Source organism: Salvia hispanica, chromosome 5, assembly GCF_029641045.1.
Source record: "Salvia hispanica isolate PSC_SH4W2 chromosome 5, Shi_PSC_v1, whole genome shotgun sequence".
Classification (NCBI taxonomy): domain Eukaryota; kingdom Viridiplantae; phylum Streptophyta; class Magnoliopsida; order Lamiales; family Lamiaceae; genus Salvia; species Salvia hispanica.
Genome location: NC_142696.1, coordinates 31022412 through 31042285, shown reverse-complemented (window position 1 = coordinate 31042285; position 19874 = coordinate 31022412). Strand labels below are relative to the sequence as shown.

The 19874-nt window shown below is 33.3% G+C and overlaps 2 protein-coding genes across 3 annotated transcripts; both read left to right on the top strand.

Moving 5' to 3' along the window:
• Positions 1 to 236: 236 nt before the first annotated feature.
• Positions 237 to 7597, top strand: LOC125191040 (insulin-degrading enzyme-like 1, peroxisomal). The gene is made up of 26 exons (XM_089059409.1): positions 237 to 447; positions 543 to 618; positions 973 to 1040; positions 1118 to 1209; positions 1299 to 1372; positions 1446 to 1489; positions 1639 to 1690; positions 1842 to 1964; positions 2046 to 2158; positions 2593 to 2755; positions 3156 to 3248; positions 3379 to 3464; positions 3972 to 4058; positions 4157 to 4260; positions 4476 to 4578; positions 4683 to 4778; positions 4885 to 5071; positions 5234 to 5295; positions 5379 to 5483; positions 5654 to 5855; positions 5948 to 6156; positions 6373 to 6497; positions 6575 to 6626; positions 6726 to 6812; positions 6928 to 7050; positions 7140 to 7597. Exons 1-26 carry the CDS (start codon positions 328 to 330, stop codon positions 7422 to 7424), a joined length of 2931 nt encoding a protein of 976 aa, XP_088915535.1. The 5' UTR covers positions 237 to 327; the 3' UTR covers positions 7425 to 7597.
• An 8707-nt stretch (positions 7598 to 16304) lies between these two features.
• On the top strand, positions 16305 to 18926 carry LOC125186548 (Adenine nucleotide alpha hydrolases-like superfamily protein). Of its 2 annotated transcripts, none has more exons than XM_048082931.2 (7): positions 16305 to 16654; positions 17072 to 17426; positions 17518 to 17604; positions 17729 to 17850; positions 17958 to 18036; positions 18109 to 18500; positions 18644 to 18926. In XM_048082931.2, exons 1-7 carry the CDS (start codon positions 16338 to 16340, stop codon positions 18681 to 18683), a joined length of 1392 nt encoding a protein of 463 aa, XP_047938888.2. In that variant the 5' UTR covers positions 16305 to 16337; the 3' UTR covers positions 18684 to 18926. The 2 variants fall into 2 exon arrangements, with proteins under 2 accessions (XP_047938888.2, XP_088914374.1); XM_089058248.1 differs by having other exon boundaries at positions 16516 to 16654; positions 17061 to 17426.
• The last annotated feature ends 948 nt before the right edge of the window (positions 18927 to 19874 follow it).

Here is a 19874-nt window from a genome sequence, read left to right as displayed (position 1 = left end):
TTAATTAATAAAGCAAAAATTACACGTGGTAAATTGTAGACCACACATTTTCTAAAATCCTACGGCCTAAAATTAGTTATAGTTAGCAATTAAATAATGAGTTACAATGGATCACATTCTACGGGAATATATAAATACACACCAAACACACTATTAATAATTACTAAAAATCTTTAAAACGGGGTCCACAATCCACATTTTTCTCTATTCATCAAATCAAAGTCTTGGTCGTCGACGCACACAAAATATGTAAATCATTTACTCCGTTTGTATATATAACCCCAGTGATTGCAATCGAATGAATTTGCATGAGTGGATAGGAAAAGCATGTCGAAACCGGAAGATGAGATCATAATCAAGCCGCGCAACGATAAAAGAGACTATCGCAGGATTGTTCTCAAAAACAAGCTCCAAGTTCTCATCATCAGCGATGCCGAAACTGATAAAGTCTGTAATTTCTAGTTAAGACTTGTCGTTTTTTAGCGGTTTTTCGGAAATCTGAAATTGATTAGCTTGTTGCTGAATTTTTTTATTTTTTGCAGTGTGCTGCTTCAATGGATGTTCGCGTTGGTTCTTTCAGTAATCCCGAGGGACTCGAAGGCCTCGCGCATTTTCTTGGTGAGCAAGTTTTTGGGCCTCAACCTGAATGTTTTTGTAATGCCTATCTGGTAATTTTGCTAGAGTCGACCCAAAAATAGCATATCTGGTACAAATATATTTTATTTAAATACTACTGTATATGTTAATAAAAGATTTTGTAACTTTTAGTCTTTCAACTAAGAGGTGTATGGTTCAACAATTTTGATTTTTTTTTAAAATTAAAATATGACTTGTTTATAATTGTAAATTCTTAAATTTCTTGTAATGTAAATACTTCTATGTGTCCCATAAAACTGCATATTTTCTGGTGTAACTGCAATATATGTATAGTTTGATAGACTTATATCTGACCGTAATGTATTTTTATTACAGAGCACATGCTTTTCTATGCTAGCGAAAAGTATCCCCAGGAGGACAGTTATTCAAAATACATCAGTGAGGTATTTTTTTGTGGAAAAGTGGTGTTTCAATATGTCCAGCTGAAAAACAACACCTTTAACTCGATTTACATTTGCAGCATGGAGGCCGCACAAATGCTTTCACATCATCTGAGAACACCAACTACTACTTTGATGTCAACCCTGACTCCTTTGAAGAAGCCCTGGACAGGTATAATTTACTGAATTTTCAGATGCCTTCTAAAAGAACATTCATTCTGTGGATGCATGACATAATGATGTTCTGTAATCTTTATTCAGATTTTCTCAGTTTTTCGTAAAACCATTGATGTCGGCTGATGCGACTACAAGGGAAATAAAAGCAGTTGATTCTGGTCAGCATTTTATCCTGCAGTTTTTCTCGATTAATCCCTTTTTATGTTTTCTGATGGCTCCATTTTATCTCAGAAAACCAGAAAAATTTGCTATCTGATGCCTGGCGGATGAATCAGGTGCTTCTTTGTTTGAATTTTGCTATCAAGTCTGTATAAGTTTTTCTAAATTTAATTGCAGGGATGCATTTATTAATAATTAATTGATGCAATCAGGTACTGAAGACAACTGACCAACTAGTATTTTAATTTGTTTCCTATTAATACAGCTTCAGAAACATTTAAGTGCGCAAGACCACCCATACCACAAGTTCAGTACAGGTTGGAATTATCATATTATAATCTCATGTTAATTCCATTTTGTTGTAGATAGAGATAATTATGTTCTACTAATACATAACAGTATCCATCATTTATCTTGATACTTAATGCATCCTTTTATCATCTATGCTCTTTTTTAATGTACAAGCAGGAAATTGGGATACTTTGGAAGTCCGGCCAAAAGAAAAAAAATTGGACATTAGACAAGAGCTTCTAAAGTTCTATGAATACCATTATTCAGCCAATCTCATGCATCTTGTGATTTATACTAAAGGTAGCATATTGATAATTGTCACCTGGTTTATATGGTCTTGCCATGTTAAATATATGAACTTATGCAGTTGAATTTGTTTAGATGGCCTTGATAAAAGTGAAAGCCTTGTCCGGAGCTATTTTGAGGATATCCAAAATACAAATAGAAACTTGATCATTTTCCCTGGTCAGCCCTGTAATTCAGAAAACCTTCAGGTACCGTTGGTGCATCTTTACTCTGTTACTTTAACCTACCCGGTGGCAAGGTTTCTTTTTCCTTTTTATGACAACCAAGTCTATGGGAAGATTATTTGGTGTATGACAATGTTGTGCTAATTTTATATATTACACCTTCTAAGTGAAACCATTTATTTCCTTTATTATTTCTTGATAAAAATGTTCATCTCCACAAATTGCTACATAAACATATCCATGTTTTAGTGCCTCTTGGGCACCTGTTCCCATTGAGATGAAAAAACTTGAAATGCTACCATGGTACCTTTACATGGTTATGCATGCAAGATTAATTTCACTATGAATTTCTTTTGTTGAAATGCATGTTTAATTACTGAGCTAAGTTTGGTTATTCAATATAGTAGTAATGATTCTACTTGGTAATAAAATAGATTATATTTCACTCTTTCTCTCAGATTCTTGTAAAAGCCGTCCCAATCAAGCAAGGTCACAAGTTGAAATTTGTATGGCCAATAACACCTGGAATCCATCATTACAATGAAGGGCCGAGCAGGTATCTGGGTCACTTGATTGGCCATGAAGGAGAAGGATCTTTGTTTTACATCTTGAAAAAACGGGGTGGGTGTTGAGCTTCCTTTCCATTCCCCTACTCGGCTACTCCCCCTCACTGATTTGCTGTTAAAAAATATTTTCAGTATATATCTGTTCTGTACTTACCCCTCTCTCTCAACCCCAACCATGTTGAAAGAATATTGTATGATAAACTGATACTCTTATCACCGGTTATGTTTTCTGCCTTATGGTAATAGTTTGAAACTTCTTTATTATGTATTGGACCATAATATTAAGTGTTAGGATGTGTCATGATTTACTCATTGCATTATCTGTTGGTTTACTTTCGATTTTGATCTACTTTGTAAGGAATAAAATTTTACTTCTAAGATACAATGTAATGAGGTCATTTGTTACTAAAATTCATACTCAGGCTATATTGATTAGGTCATTCGAATATTTTCAGGTTGGGCTACAAGTTTATCTGCTGGTGAATCAGATTGGACTTGTGAGTTTGCATTCTTTACAGTCACTATTGATCTCACAGACGCTGGCCAAGGTAATTTTTCTTTCTTCGGATTGTACTTTCGCTTAATGTGGACGAAGTCTCAGGGTGATGGAGGGGCACCATTGATCAACTTTTATATCATTCTTAATATGTATGATTTTTTATTGTGTGATAATCACAGAGAAGTTTGAGGATATTGTGGGACTATTGTTTAAATACATTCACCTTCTCCAGAATTCTGGAACCCAACAATGGATTTTTGATGAGGTATAGTTGATGACACTATTACTACTGCTTGCAAACAAAATATATGGCACAGTCCAACAAAACAAATTGCAGAAAAATTGTTGCATTACGCACAATTATGTTATTTGATGTAAGCACTTTGTGAGTGGTGAACTGCATATCATTAACACGAATCCAACTCATCACATTGGTAGTGAAGATAACAAATTATATCAAAAAGATCCGTCTAGAAATATTCATCTTTTAGACTATATCAAAATTGTTGTTGCATTACACACAATTATGTTATTTTGTGGCTTATAGAAGTGAGATACAGACCTGAAATTTGTCTAAGTTTGTGAGTGCCGGTCCTTTATCCTTAGCTGCTTTACTACAGATCTCATTTTTTGGCATTCTAGAGGTCTGATTAAACATTGAAGGCAGTAAGAGCCTGATTATATTAATTTCCATGTCCATGCTTCCTTTGTTTAATATATTCAAACTGCCAGTTGGAAATTTTAACTCTTTCATCTCTGTTTACTAATGAAGCTTGCAGCCATTTGTGAGACTTCCTTTCACTATAAAGATAAGATTCATCCAATTAATTATGTGGTTAATGTTGCAATGAATATGCAGGTAATTGGTTCTATCTTTATATGTTTAGTACTAGCTTTCTATGCTGAAGTAATTTCACTTCTGATAGTTCTTGTTTGTTTCTGTTTAATCTCTTCAAGTTGTATCGTCCAAAAGATTGGCTGGTTAGATCATCTTTGCCTACAAAGTTTAATTCTGAAGTTATCCAGTCAGCATTCAAAGAGCTGAGTCCAGACAATGTGAGGTCCGTTTCACAAGTTACTTGGAGATTATTATCATTTTTTGTTTATTACAAGCACCAATATGATTGACGGAAATGTTATTGCTACTTGCTAGCAACAGATAGTCAGCTTCAAGTTGACTCGGAACAACAAGTTGATAACTGGTTGTTTCATAGTGGTTCCCATTTTAATTGTTTGCGTCATTCATTTGTTGTTTGGTTTTATATCTGTTCCACAGAATTTTTTGGGAGTCTACAAAATTTGAGGGACTTAAAGATTCAAAAGAGCCTTGGTATGGTACAGCTTATTCTGTTGAGCGATTAACTGGCTCTAAGATTGAGGTTGACCTTCCTTCTTCTTTAATGCCGAAAAAGACTTTTCTACCTACTTAAATATCTATAGGATACTCAAATTCAGATATTCTAATGTGTTTGTTGTCTTGTAGCAATGGGCTGATAAAGCTCCTGGTGAAGGTTTGCATCTACCTGGCAAAAATGTGTTTATTCCTACAGATCTATCCCTTAAGACTGGTTCAGAGCAAGTAAGTTTTTGCATTCTACTTAGCTCAAACAATGCCATGTGTCCTTTGGTTGCTAGACTCATAACAAGATCCTTTTTGTTGGTGGTGTTTTGACCTTTGATATCAGATCAAATTCCCAGTTTTGCTGAGGGAGACATCTTGCTCAAGGTTGTGGTACAAGCCAGATACATTTTCAACTCCGAAGGCATATGTTAAGATAGATTTCAACTGTCCCTTTTCTGGGAGTTCTCCCGAATCATCAATTCTCACCGAAATATTTACACGTTTGCTGATGGACTACTTAAATGAATATGGTAATTTTCTCATGGTTAAGATGTATGTCATCCACTAATTGTTTCACCTGCTTGATATGGCCTTACATCTAGTCATTTTTAATTATGACGTCTCTTATGTTTTTCTTCTTCCAAAACTAAGTCATGAAAACTGTTCTCTCTCTGATTTTTTTCTTATTCCAGCATACTATGCACAGGTTGCGTGTCTATATTATTCCGTTAGCGACACTGACTATGGTTTCCAGGTACCCTGCTTTTTCTTGATACTCTCTTCTTCAAAAGAACCCAGTCATTCTTACCCATTACTTTTATAACATCTCCCTTACAGGTCACTGTAGTTGGATATAATCACAAGCTGGCGATATTACTGGAGGAAGTAATACAACAGATTGCGAATTTTAAAGTTAAACCGGACAGATTTGCTGTAGTTAAGGTACACACTTAACTTACTTGAGTTAGCTCAGATCTCCATTGTTTAGTTCATCATGTCGCCTCCAGAATAATACTATCCTTATCATGACGAATAGTAACTAATATTTGAATCTAAAAGCTGTTTGATTTATCATTTTTATCCTCTTTGGTTTCTGTTATGCTTCTACGCAGGAATTGGTCACAAAAGGGTATCAGAATCTGAAATTTCAACAGCCATATCAGCAAGCCATGAACTGCTGTTCATTGATACTACAAGACCAAACATGGCCTTGGACTGAGCTACTTGAAGTTTTACCTCACCTTGAAGTCGAGCATCTTGTGCAACTTCATCCTTTAATGATATCAAGGATCTTCTTGGAGAGCTATGCTGCAGGTTCTGATTCCTCTCATTGTTTCCTCATCTTTTCCAGATTTTTCTACTCTTTGGGTAATGTCTCTATCATTTTCGTTGTTGTCTAAATGTAGGAAATCTTGAGCCAAAAGAAGCAGAGTCCATGATTCAGCATATAGAAGATGTGTTTTTTAAGAGTTCCAATCCCTTATCCAAGCCTCTCTTTGGATCTCAGTACATGACAGATAGAGTTGTGAAGCTTGAGAGGGGAATAAATTACTTCTACAGCGCGAAAGGCCTAAATCCTAGTGACGAGAATTCTGCACTTGTCCACTACATTCAGGTACAAACTAAAATTAAGAAAAATTGTTGGAATCCAACCAATCAATATCTAAAGTCTTTGATAGTGATTTTCCTGTATTGTTTCTTTATTCATTTTTCGTCAGATACGGTGTTAAAAAGGCAAGAACCGAACCCCTCGAAACAAGCCAAATCAATTTAGCTAAATGTCATCTGTTAAGGAACAATTTTTGAACATTACTGCTTTTGTAACATGTAGGTGCACCAGGATGATTTCAAGCTAAATGTCACTCTTCAACTTTTTGCTATGATAGCAAAGCAACCTGCATTTCACCAGCTTAGATCAGTTGAGCAGCTTGGTTATATTACAGTGCTTAAGCCGAGGTAGGAAAACGACTCTTGCATTCTATGTTCTTCCGTTTGTGCCATGTGATTTTTGTCTCACATTTTCCATACTATAGGAATGACTCTGGTGTCCGAGGTGTACAAATCGTTATCCAATCAAGTGTCAAGGTATAGTTGCATCTTTGCGTAAATATGTCTGTCTTACTCATAATATATATTTGTTCTTGTAGTTACTATTTATAACTCACCCATCATTGTGTTTGAAAGGGTCCTGGTCAAATTGATCTGAGAGTAGAGTCATTTCTCCAGACGTTTGAATCGAAGCTCAATGAAATGCCTAGCGACGAATTTAAGGTCCCGTGTTAATCTTTCCTGGAAACCACATTATGAAAAACTCATTTCTCTTACGTTATGCTTTGAGGAGCACCTTGATATTGACATATAAATATAATCTTCTCCATTGACCCAGAGCCACGTTAAAGAACTTATCAACGCAAAGCTAGAGAAGCACAAAAACCTACGAGAGGAATCTGGATTTTACTGGCGAGAAATCTCTTATGGAACCTTCACATTTGACAGGATTGAATGGGAGGTATTGAATCTAATATACGAAATATTAGGACAATGTGGATTTCACATGTGCCAAATATTTTGTTGATGATACAATATTTGATGAAACAGGTAGCAGCACTAAAGCAAATAACTCAAAAGGACTTGAATGAATTCTTCAACGAGTACATTAAAGTCGGTGCTCCCCACAAGAAGGGGTTGAGCGTACGTGTATACGGGAGCAAACATGCTTCAGAGTACGAAACAGACAACTCTAAACCTCCTGAATCTAGCGTTGTTCGAATAGAAGATATCTTTAGTTTCAGAAGATCACGACCTCTGTATGGCTCGTTGAAAGGAGGCTTCGGTCACTTGAAGCATAAAATAAAGCAAAACTCAGTCCAGGATCAGAAGTAGAACTCTTGCCCGAACGGTTTTCTTTAGAATCAAGGGTGTTCGCTATCGAATGTTTTGCCTCAATATTATCTACCATTTGTATAACCATACTGTTGAAATTGGTAGAGGCGCCTCAGAAATTCAGTTTCTTGTGTTTTCTTGTTTGGTTTATTGAACTATAGATATTTTTCCAACTACAGATTGTGTTTTGGCTCTGCAATAAATAAGTAAAACAAAAGAAAAACATATCATTGCTTGATTATCTTAAAAAAACAAGAATAAATGACTCTTGATACCAAATAACACGTCAATTCAGAGGAGTTTGTTTTGATTAGGAGTTATTTTTTAAAGTTAGGAGTTCGTTTTGATTGTCACCTAAATTTCAGTTGTCTAATCATTTTTAATTTTATTATTTAAGAAAGATTCAGAAAATTTCAAAATGCATATATTTGTATTAAAAAATAAAATCATCGTAATCCCATCATAGGTCTACGACCAAAACAGCTACTACCTAAGAGCATCCACGGTGGGACGGACGATAATCCGCCCTATGCATCATCCGCCCCATCGTCCTCCATTGTAGCTCCACACCCTATGCGATTTTCTTCCTCCGCACTCTATGCATCGTCCGCGGACAATGAACCAATTTTTTGCATCCTCCAGCCTATCCTCCACCCCATTGCGGGGGTAAGGAGGATACGTCCGGACGATGCACTCATTTTCTTTTCTTTTTTATTTTTTTTATATTTTTTTCTATATATATCACTAATTTTTTTACTTCATTTCACACCTTTCACTCCATTCTCTTCCCCATCTCAATTTCTCTCTAAATTCAATAATGAATGTATAATTTAATGGTATGTGGGGAATCGAGAGGATCCACGTATTAGATTAGAAGTTTTAGAACTAGTATATATACCCACGGGTAAATCAAGAATTTAGGGCTTTTTAAAGATCTTATGAACTATTTGGAATTGCATGCATATGATGTATGATAAAACCATGCATGTAATTTACAAATTTCTTTTCTTGAGAATAATTGTGTGATTCGCCCTAGTAACCCTGTAGTTAGGAGTAGATGTTTAAACTTTTACTACCTCCGTCCACCAAAATTTGTCTCATTTTTCCATTTCCGTCCATCCTCCAAAATTTATCTCATTTTATTTTTACCATTTTTGGTAGCGGACCTCATATTCCACTAACTTATTCATACTCACATTTTATTATAAAACTAATATATAAAAGCAGGACCCACAATCCACTAACTTTTTCAACTCACTTTCCATTACATTTCTTAAAATCCGTGTTGGGTCAAAGTGGGACAAATTTTGGTGGATGGAGATAGTAATTAATAAACTAAAGAAGTGAAATCAATATACCTAGAATTCTCTTGTTTGCATGATTTTTATTTTTCTCCCTCCATCCTATAAAAATAAAGACACTTTTCTTTTTCGCTCGTCCTATAAAATTATCTCATTTTAATTTATGGAATGTTCTCTCAAACTCATTACCCACATACATCAATTTATTTACAATTTATACCACTATAATCCACCATAGTAATAATAATGTGGATACTAATATCCACTAACACTATTTTAATCATTTTTTCTCCACATCTCTCTTACTTTACCAACTAGTTTTCCACCCGCGCGATGCGCGGTTCCATGTATATATAAGTATTTTTAACTGAAAAAAGTTCTTTAATTTCATATAAAGTATGTGGAGAATAAAATAAGAGATAGATTTACTAAAGAGGAAAATGACTCATTTATAGTGGGACATCCCGCCCAAAAAGAGAATATGATTCGCGCGGTTCCATGTATATATAAGTATTTTTAACTGAAAAAAGTTCTTTAATTCCATATAAAGTAGGTGGAGAATAAAATAAGAGATAAATTTACTAAAGAGGAAAATGACTCATTTATAGTGGGACATCCCGCCCAAAAAGAGAATATGATTCGCTTATCTTAAGACGAATGGAGTATGTTACTTTGAAACACATTAATTTTGGACATCCCGCCCAAAATTCATATTTTTTTATCCTCTATAAATTGATTTGCAGCTTTATGTACTCCATTGGTTGACATCCATTTATCATCATCATTCATATTTTTTTATGAGCTATATATAAATGTAGTTTCTTTAAAATAATTTTATTGACTAATGGTTTAAGAAATATAAATGCAATTTTGAAAAAACAATTAAAAAAATTCTTATAAGTTTCTTGCTAATCTATAATCTATAATTTATAATATATCTATATGTATCTATAATTTATAATCTATAATCTATGAACATATAAAGCAACAATTATTTTTGGAGAAAGTTTTGGGAGAAAATCAAAAAGACTTTCTGCCAATTTGCAAAAAAGAATTGTATGATTTTTTTCAATTGTATTTTAACTGCATTTATATTTCTTAAAACCATTAATATGAAGTATGTAGAATTGAAAATTATGCAAAAATGTATTGAACCGTGTGTTTTAATCCTTTTTATGTCATTAACTATTGGTTTATTTTTATCTCACATGTTAAAAAATCTATAAAGATTGGCTCAATGTATACATTTGCCTTTTATTTAGGTTTTGTGCAGAACTTCTTAAAGAAGCTATATAATTAATGTAACTTTTGGACTTTTTTATTATCTTTGATTGATTGTAAATCATTCAATCAATCAAGCTTTTATTTCGTACAATGGACAATTTACTTTTTGCATCATATATGTATATGACTCAACTTTATTTTACCCAAATAATACCCGCAAGTGTACGGGGTTATCGTAGCAAACAGCAAGCAAGAGTATATCGTATCCCACAGAGACAATTTAGTGTAAACCTAAGTACCACGAACAAATTTCAACTACTATCCAGACGATCGAGAATTTTGGTTTTAAACTAACAACTACTAAAAGCATATAAAATCAGAGATTAAAATAAACACTTAAACAAGAAAACAATTAAGCAAGTTGTAGAAAATGATAGAGAAATATGCAGAATTCAAAGATCCGATGCACAACTCATAGCCTAACCCAATTGAAACCGATTTACCATTTAAAGTCTCCAGAATTGTTGAATTAGTCACAAATATAGATTAAACCCCCTCCCGAGGTGAAAAATCCGTAGAAATCCGTAGATTAGGTGTAATAATTGAAGTCCCCTTCTAATTCTTAGACCTAACTCCTAATAGTTCAATTAGATTAAAGATCTCACTCAAAACCTCAACTCTCCCGAGTTTTATTGAATTAAGGTGTGAATTATTATTCTTTCAAGGTTAAATATTTCATCTCCCGATTATTCTAAGAAACCCTACACTCCCAATTGGTGATCAAGCAATTGTTAGGAAAAAGCACAAGAATAATTCAAACAATTGCAAGAGCAAGATAAAAACGAAGACAATTGGATTAAAACTATAAATCAATGCATCTTCACCAAGAATTCTACATAAAAGATGTTTAGCTACTCATGTTCATGGTAGAAAACAAATAGAAACAAGGAAAAACAGTGGAAATCATGATGCGAATCGCAATTGGCGGAGGAATTGAAGCTTGAATCTTCAATCTTCTTCCAAGAGTTCTTCACAAAAAGAGAGCGTGTGTTTTGTCGCTTGTCGAGAATGAATAGAATTGACCTAATTCTTCCTTCTTATTTTCTCTTCAAAAAATTGCGTTTCAGTTCTAAAAAATGCCAAAATGACGGACCCGACCGGGTGGAATTAATCCACTGGAAATTCACCCGGCCGGGTGGGATTTCTTTGGTACTCTCTGGAATCTCGCAGGCATAATTACGCCACCCGGCCGGGTGGAATTATAGGGTAATAATTCACCCGGCCGCGTGAGATTTTCTGGACAGTGCAGTGTTCGTATAACAGCCATAACTTCTTCTACCGAACTCCGATTGAGGCGTGCGAGATACCCACGCGAAGCTCTTTCGAAGACGAAGAGATTGGTATGCTTTAGGGGCTGATTGGACTTTAAGATCTCCAGTAAATATTGTCTCAAACCAAGGTTGCTGCACATACACATATTTTGTACCTTTTTCTACACATTCTTAACAAAATGGTCAATATACCAACATAATAGAGAAGTAGATATAAACACGCCTAATAATAGACGAAATATGCTCAAATTCATACAAAACCATCCTCTAAAACCATGTAAAATCCAAATATGTCAGTATAAGAGAATCCTAAAGAATGATTATAATATTTTAAGATATGCTTTATGTTCATCCAACTCAACTATACCTTTTTTATGATTTATTAGTGACTATTCAACCACACCATTATATATTTATTTTTATTATTTTTTTATAATAATATTATTACATGAAATATTTATCATTGAATTGATAAAAAAATACCATAAATAATAAACTAAAAATTATAAAATAAATAATAAACAACATAATAATTGAAATGCGAAATTGAAAATACATTATTGGTCCTCAAAACATACTATGAAAATTAGTAATAGTAATTGTGAACAACAAATAAAACTACAACCAAAGAAGAAGGATTATATGGGGAGAATAGAGGAGTATTTTTTTTAATAAAAAAAAATATAGCAAATGCCGTCTCTATTTATACAGGATGAAAAATTATGAATTTTGGTATAATTTTTATTATTTGTAATATCCCAAAAATGACCCTAGATGAAAATTGATTTTTTTTTTATAAGAAAATAAAAAAATATCAAGACTTTTTTTTCGAATAATTCGATATGGAAATTATTCGACAAATTTATTGGGAATTGCACAGTATGATTTGTAATATCCCAAAGTTAAATTAGAAATAGAATTGGGAAATCTAGGATTTTAGTATATGTTTCTTGTGTGTGTGTTTATGTGCATATGATAGTTAACATAAAAAAAATGTACATGTAGAAAGTCAGGTTTTTAATAAGAGGTTGATCGTATCAAAATGTGACACCAATTATTGGGTCTGATAAATCGAATAAGGGGTGTTACATTATTGCTTAATATAATAAATAAAAGATAAATGAAAATTTAAAAAAGTATTTATCAAGAGATTGTGCCATTTGTTATATTGATTTATTGATTTATTTATTGATTATTGGTTTATGGAGTAGCATCTTGTTAATCACATCAATAACACATCTTCATATTTTGTATGTGTATTGTTCAATAACAACCTATCATGTCATGCATCTTAAATTAAATTTCTATAATACATGCTAAAAGATTTATACAATTTACTCAAAAAAATTCCTAAAACTGAGTAGAAAAACAAAAATTCTCACAACTTTGACTTTTATATATGTATATATATAGATAGATGTATAGAGTACATCAGCTCTTGATTCATCATTCTGAGATTTCAGAATAAAAAGCACATATATTATTCTGAGAACGGGGAGTATATGCTTATATTTTCATGTACTGAATGATTTATGATAAATTGATATATAGTGCATGCTAATATTTTAGAACTATATATTTTATTCTGAAGTACTTATGCAACAAATTCATGATTACTAATGCAATCACATCATTGAGTAACTTTTGGAAAAATAAATATGATATGATTGCATGCATCATGCAAAATCTAAATTTGTATTGATCGATACATGCAAACATATTAAAATTGAGACTATAAAATTTATTAATGAGTAACAGCAAATGCAAAGTAAGTTTTCAATACACGTGCTTATAAATTCAAATTAATAAACATTAAATAAAACCAAATTTATGAATATTAAAATAAATATATCCGAATTTATGAATAGAAATTTTGACAATAGAAAATGTGACTAACTTGTGTCATTTACTAATATAATATTTTTTTCCCCCAAAAACTTGTCAATCAGCATTTAATGCATTTGGGGATTGATAAGTAATTACACTTTGCAAAAACATCATTCACTAATTAATGTTCCTGCTCTCAAATCAAATCATCTTTCAATAAAGCTAAATAAATATTCCATTCCATATAGTATAATTTATTTTATCAATGAAAAGTTGAAAAATCAGTCAATTAGTAATTAATGCAATTGATGGCACAAAACACTTAATTTTCTTTTCAATCTACTCAATATATAAATCTCAACACGGGTAAGTGGATATAATATGATTACTTCATTCAGTTGTGATATATATACAAATTCTGAAATAGAATTTCATAGCAGGCTAGCAGCAGATTATGCTACTCATTGAATAAATCATAATTTTCTTCTACAGACTGCTGGCTTAAAGACAACTGTGTAAATGATGCTCTTCTTTTCGATCATGTGAATGATGCCAAGAAGCTTTCTGTGAGAACAAACTACCTGGAAAACTCCGAAGAATATAAATTGTTAATATAGGATATAATATCATTTTTATACTGTAGGTAGGATGAAATATGTAAGTGGAGTAATAGATAGGAAAAAAAAAATAAAAGCAAGACAATAAATAAATTAACTAATAATATAATAATCAAACAAAAAATAAAACAGAAGAAATTTAGATAATATGAGATTTAAGTAAACAAACCAGTTCATATTGCTTTTCCTGTCATTCGTATCATTTAACCTACAATACCTGCAAAAGCATAAAAATGATTAGTTTTATAAATCGGAAGCAAAAGTAGATAGTAGAAGATTCATGATTGCAAAACCAGTTTACAGAGCTTTTCATTTCTCATGGCGATCAATTCCACTGCAAAATAATCAAACATAAATACGATCAGTAGATCAACCATAAACAAAAAGATATTTAGAGATAAGAAAGATGACGCTAACCTCTTCAGGTGATGAATTCACCTGCAATATATGCCCAAAAAAGTACAGTAGATCAACAATAGAAATAAAGATGGTTTAGAGAGAAGAAAATTAACGCTAACCTCTTATGCCGATAAATTCACTTGCAATATTTCCAAAAATATAATCGTTCAATTGCTCAATAATAAAAAGAAAGAAGATTTAGAGAGAAGGAAATAATCGGTAGAAAAAAGATGAAAGAGAAGAAAAATGATTGTGTATGAATCTGTGTCTATGCAAGTGGTTTATATATAGAAAAACATGCAGGGTTATTTTCAACTTTTTTTATCTCAAAAAATGGTTTTGGCTCTCAAAAAACCTTGCATTAGAGAGGATCTCAATTTGAGAATTCCCACCAAAGCTCAACACGAGAGAGTTTCTTTATGTAAGAACGATTTGATTGATTGTTAGTATAGAGGCTAATCAACTTTGCTTTTTTTCAGAGTTCATGCCATTAGCTGCTGGATTCAGCAGGTAAAAGAAACAATTCTTGGAGGTTATTTATTTACCTTTGGTTTGAAGCATGTAATTTTTAAAATAAATAAATTAAAATAGATAAATCTCTTCAGCCAGTTTGGCGGAAACTCTTGTTGTTATGGTAGTAAAGATAAAGATATAGATATAGATTGTATTGATTATATTCCATAATTATTCATAGTGAACAACAAAGAAGACAAAAAAATTACTACCAAATAAGAAGGATTATATGAGAAGAAAAAAAAGATTTTTTTTATCAAAACTATAATATTTAAAAAAATATATAATATTTATTTTATAATTTTTCAATATAATATAGAGAAGATATATAAATTTTAAAAAAATATTTATCAACCAATGAGATTGTGTCATTTATTACATTGATTTATTCATTGATCATTGATTTTATGGTGTAACATCTTATTATATTACTCATGTCAATCACACCCTTCACATGCATCTATCATATCATACATCTTATAATAAATTTCTATAATATATACTAAAAGACTTATATAATATAGTCAAAAAAAAAATCATGAAACTGAGTGGGAAAATGGATTGTTTGGTATTTCGCTTTTATGTATGTATAGATAGGGAATTATTATAAAGAAATGACAAAATAAATTAAAACAAATAAATAAAAGTCATAAGTTGCAATATAAAATACAAATAATCTTGGAATAATTTAAATTTTGGGAATTAGAGAACATTTCATTCTCATCATCCATGGTGAATAAATTCTTTAAAAAAAAAGAAATTATAATATAGAAGAAAGATTATACGTAGAGAAAAATAGATATATTTTTTTAATAGAACTATAGCAAATGTGATCTCAATTTGTAGAGGATGATGAAAAAATATGAATTTTGGTATAATTTTTTATATATATTTAATTTAATATATAAAAGATATTTGAATAATAAATAAAATATTTATTGACTAATGAGATTATAACAAATGGCATAATCCCATTGGTCAATAAAAAAAATTGAGAGAGAGACCACTTGATCTTGCTTTACCCAATGGACAAAAAGAGTGTGATTTGACAAATTGACATCTTTTATTCTCTATATCAAATCAGTCATATATTAATAGTGTATATTATATGCTATACAATTTTATAATATAGTTATCAATATTTTATGAAAGTGGGCGGGAAAATTTCCTTGCCATTTAATCTGGCTTTATATATTTATATAGATTATATAGATATAGATTATGCATGAATGCTCATGTCGTCCAAATATTCTTATTTATATTAAAATAATAAAATCACCATAATCCCATCATAGGTCTATCAAAACAGCTACCTAACGAGGAAATCTCATACTCCCTCCGTCCACCATTTAAAGAACTATTTTGTCATTTTGGTTTGTTCATGATTTATAGAACCATTTACACTCTATTCCATTTTTAGTATATCCCACATTTTCTCAATTTTTTACATTCACAATACAATATAAAATTATTATTTTAAATGGATCTCACATTCCACTTACTTTCTTATTTTACTTTTCTTAAAACCGTGTGCCTAGTTAAAATGACTTTTTAAATGGTGGATGGAGGGAGTACTTTCCACGAAAGAGAAAATAAGTATATTGGGCCGAAACCATGATTCCGAAATGTATATTTGAAGTGGGCCGAACACATAATAAAACCCTTTTATAAAAAAAATGAAAATAATTCGCAGAAAAAAAAATGGCTTGCAACTCAGTAAGCTGCGAGTCCGGTTGCTACAAAGACGACGAGAGGCCGGTGGCTGCCAACGGCAACGCCTCAAATCCAAGGCGCGGCGGTGTTAATGTTCCCGGAGTATGCCTCAAGTGCAAGATCAACCACACCATCTCCGTTACTCACCCCGCCGTCGCTGGCAGTGCCGGAGAGGGCGGGAAGTTCTGCGCCGATTGCTTCCGCAGCAATTTGTTCGGGAAGTTTCGGTTTGCCGTTACCTCGAATGCGATGATCTCCCCTTCCGATAACGTTCTCGTCGCCTTCTCTGGTGGTTCCGCCTCTAGGTATTTTTTATATGAATACCTTTTTTTTGTGATTTCTGAGCTTAATTCCTGAAATTGATTCTCGTGTGGAGGTTGTTGCTGTATTGGATTTGGCTTTGGCGAATGAATGGAGAATTGATTTAGGGATTTCAACTTCATATTTTGCTTCGAATTTGTTATTTGCTCGGTGAAGTGAAATAATTGAACAATGTATGGATCGAGTTAAGCTCGTAGAGTTGAATCAAGCTCTTAGCTAGTTAGTGTTTCCATTTGTTTTTGAGAGAATAATTTCGAGATTGGAATCATTCGTAGTTTCACATGTTTTAGTAAGTGCTACTTAGGGTTTAGGGTTATAGTTGTAGCTAGGCATGTTCTGTCTTCTAATTTTTGTTTAGGATTTAAAAAAATATTTTTGAAGATTGATTAGGTTATGTTCAGGGTGGCTCTTCAATTTGTTCATGAGATGCAACAAAAAGCACAGAAGAATTTTGATGCAAGTAGAGAACGAGAACGGGTATTGCCGGTGTTTGGAGTTGGGGTCGCCTACATTGATGAAACTACCATGTGCGCAGAAGCATCTAGTGAATTTGATGAAGCAGCGAAGGAGGTGGAGCTCATTGTGTCAAACCTAACTCCACCAACCAAACAGTTTCTTGCTATTCCTATGGAAAGTATCTATTCGCCCGAGTTGGCTGTTGGGAGAGACAGTTTGAAAAGTTTGGGTGATGTTGTCAGCGATCTCACTGGGAAAGAAGATCTCAATAAGCATCTGCGCATGTTGAGTTTGCAAAAGGTTTGACTCTATTACTTTGTTGATTTAATGCATTAAAACGATCAAGTGGAATTGTTAATGAAAATCAGTTATGCTTGTTTTGACCGTGCAGGCTGCTTTCGACAATGGATACACTAAAATTGTTCTGGGAACGTGCACTTCCCGGATAGCTTGCCATGTTCTTGAAGCAACTGTCAAGGTCAGTTGCTCATACATGCCTATGGAAAAAGGAAAAAAATCTTTCACCGAACCTTTTATGTTCCTAGAAACAGGGGAAGCCTTAGAATCAATGTCTGAAGCTATTTACATTCTTATTTTACCAGGGACAGGGTTTCTCGTTAGCTGCAGATATACAATACGTTGATGCAAGGTGGAAGGTGCCAGTGGTGCTTCCTCTTCGCGACTGTCTGTCTGAAGAGTTGAATATGCTATGCAGTCTGGACAGGTGTGACAGAACTGTGATGGGATCTTCTCTTAATGTTTCATGACTAGTTGATTTCTTATTGATATTGAAACTATTGCTTCATGATGATCTCTCTCATGGTTTTATAGTTTAAAGACTGTAGAAGCATCTCAGCAACCTCGTGCTGGCATTAATGGATTGATATCGTCGTTTGTAAAACTATTGCAGGTAGGAACCATGCGATATTCTCTTTTGTAGATTCTCTTTTGTTGAGGCTTTATGCCATTTCTTTTTTTACAGGAGGAGAATCCTTCTCGTGAAAGTACAATTTTAAGGACAGCCGGGAAACTCACGCCTTTCTCTTTCAATAGAACTCCAGAAGTTGATGATCCTAACGAACGTTTGGCTTCTAAGAGGAGGCAAAAGAAATACAACTTGAAGGCTGATAAATCTCAACCCCCAGAGTCATTTTGCCTCATATGCAGTAGTCCACTTAAGAAATCCAACGTTTCAGGCCTGAACGGGCTTGCACTTGAGGAAACAAGTGCCGAGATTTATGCAGCTGCATGCTCGAGCTGCCAGTGTCAGATCCTTCCCAAGGATACCTCATCTATGGAGCACTTTCTTTCTCTGCTTCCTCAGTCTATTACAACCCTGGCTAAGGATACCAGTGACAACCACATGTTTCTAAGGTGACATTTTACACCTAGGTTTTTAGTCTTTACATCTATTAACTAGTTCAGTATTTAGTTTTGCATTTAGAAATGAATACTTGCATTTGTTACATATATGCATCTGTTCTTATGCGCATATACTTGCCTTGTGGTTCACACAGGGAGCAAATACAAGATCTTCTGTTATCAGACAGTGAATGACGGGACCTAAAGATGACGTTTGAGGATTTGGCCTTCACATTCCAACTGGGAAAGAACAAGACTTACCCACAGATGGAGGCAGGACCGGAGCGAGCTTAGGGAAGCTGTCAATTTTGGTTCTGACTTAGTTCTACGGTTCTCAGAAAACAGGCTTATTTATTAAGAATTTTCGTACTCAAGATTACATGATGATATATGTTATACAACTTGATTTTTGTAAGAAAATACGAAAATTTTGTATTTCTCATACACAATGCATAAATACTTCTTGATTGCTGCTTCAAAATGATTAAATGAAGAGAGTAGCTCTTGCAAACCTAGTGTTACTTGCTTGTATAATTGCATGATTGTGTTTTAAGAAATCATGTGATTTGTGGGCATATAATAAGCTTCATGCCAAGTTTGCCAACTTACCCCTTTGATGAAAGAATTGGAAGTATCTTTCTATTCACATTTGATGCCACCTACCTTTGCAGTCTAATTTGTTGATTAGGAAGCATAATGAATTGGAAAGCAATGCATGTGTCACTCTCGTTACACATGGTTGACCTTTCATACATTACATAAATTCGCATATTTGCTGGACTGGACCTTTCATGGGCTATGGTTGTGACTTGTGTTGGTTAGGTAGTGATGGTGATGGTGGTGGTCCTCATTTTGCTTTCATCTTTCCCTTTTATCCCATGATAAGTGTGTATGTGCTTTGAAGTTCTAGTCTAGCCATCTTCGTCGTTCGTCTCTATTCTCTGGCACACTTCCCGGGCAGCATGCCACTGGTACCAACACGAGGAGAAAACATGCTAAGATGGCTCGTCTGGTGAGTTTTGTTGCATCTGCGACTTGGGTTTGAGTTTGTCGTCACTCGTCATTCTTGCTTGTATTGCTGGCTTAGTTTGCAGCAAGTTGTGGTTGACCTTATAGTATAAATGAAAGGGATATTGACACCTAATATCATTAGAATTTTAAAAAGTTGGATTTTGTCCACGAAGTTTGAAATTGACAAATAATATATGAACTTTACTCTGAGTTTGTTATTTTTCACATGTGAAAAAATTCCGGCTATATTAATAGATTGAAGAATAAATTTGGAGGGTATGCTTCAAGAAAAACTATTCTCAAATAAGTCTAGAAACTCTCAAAGTTGTTGTCAAGAAATTACGAAAAAAAATCTGTATCATGATATTATTTGCC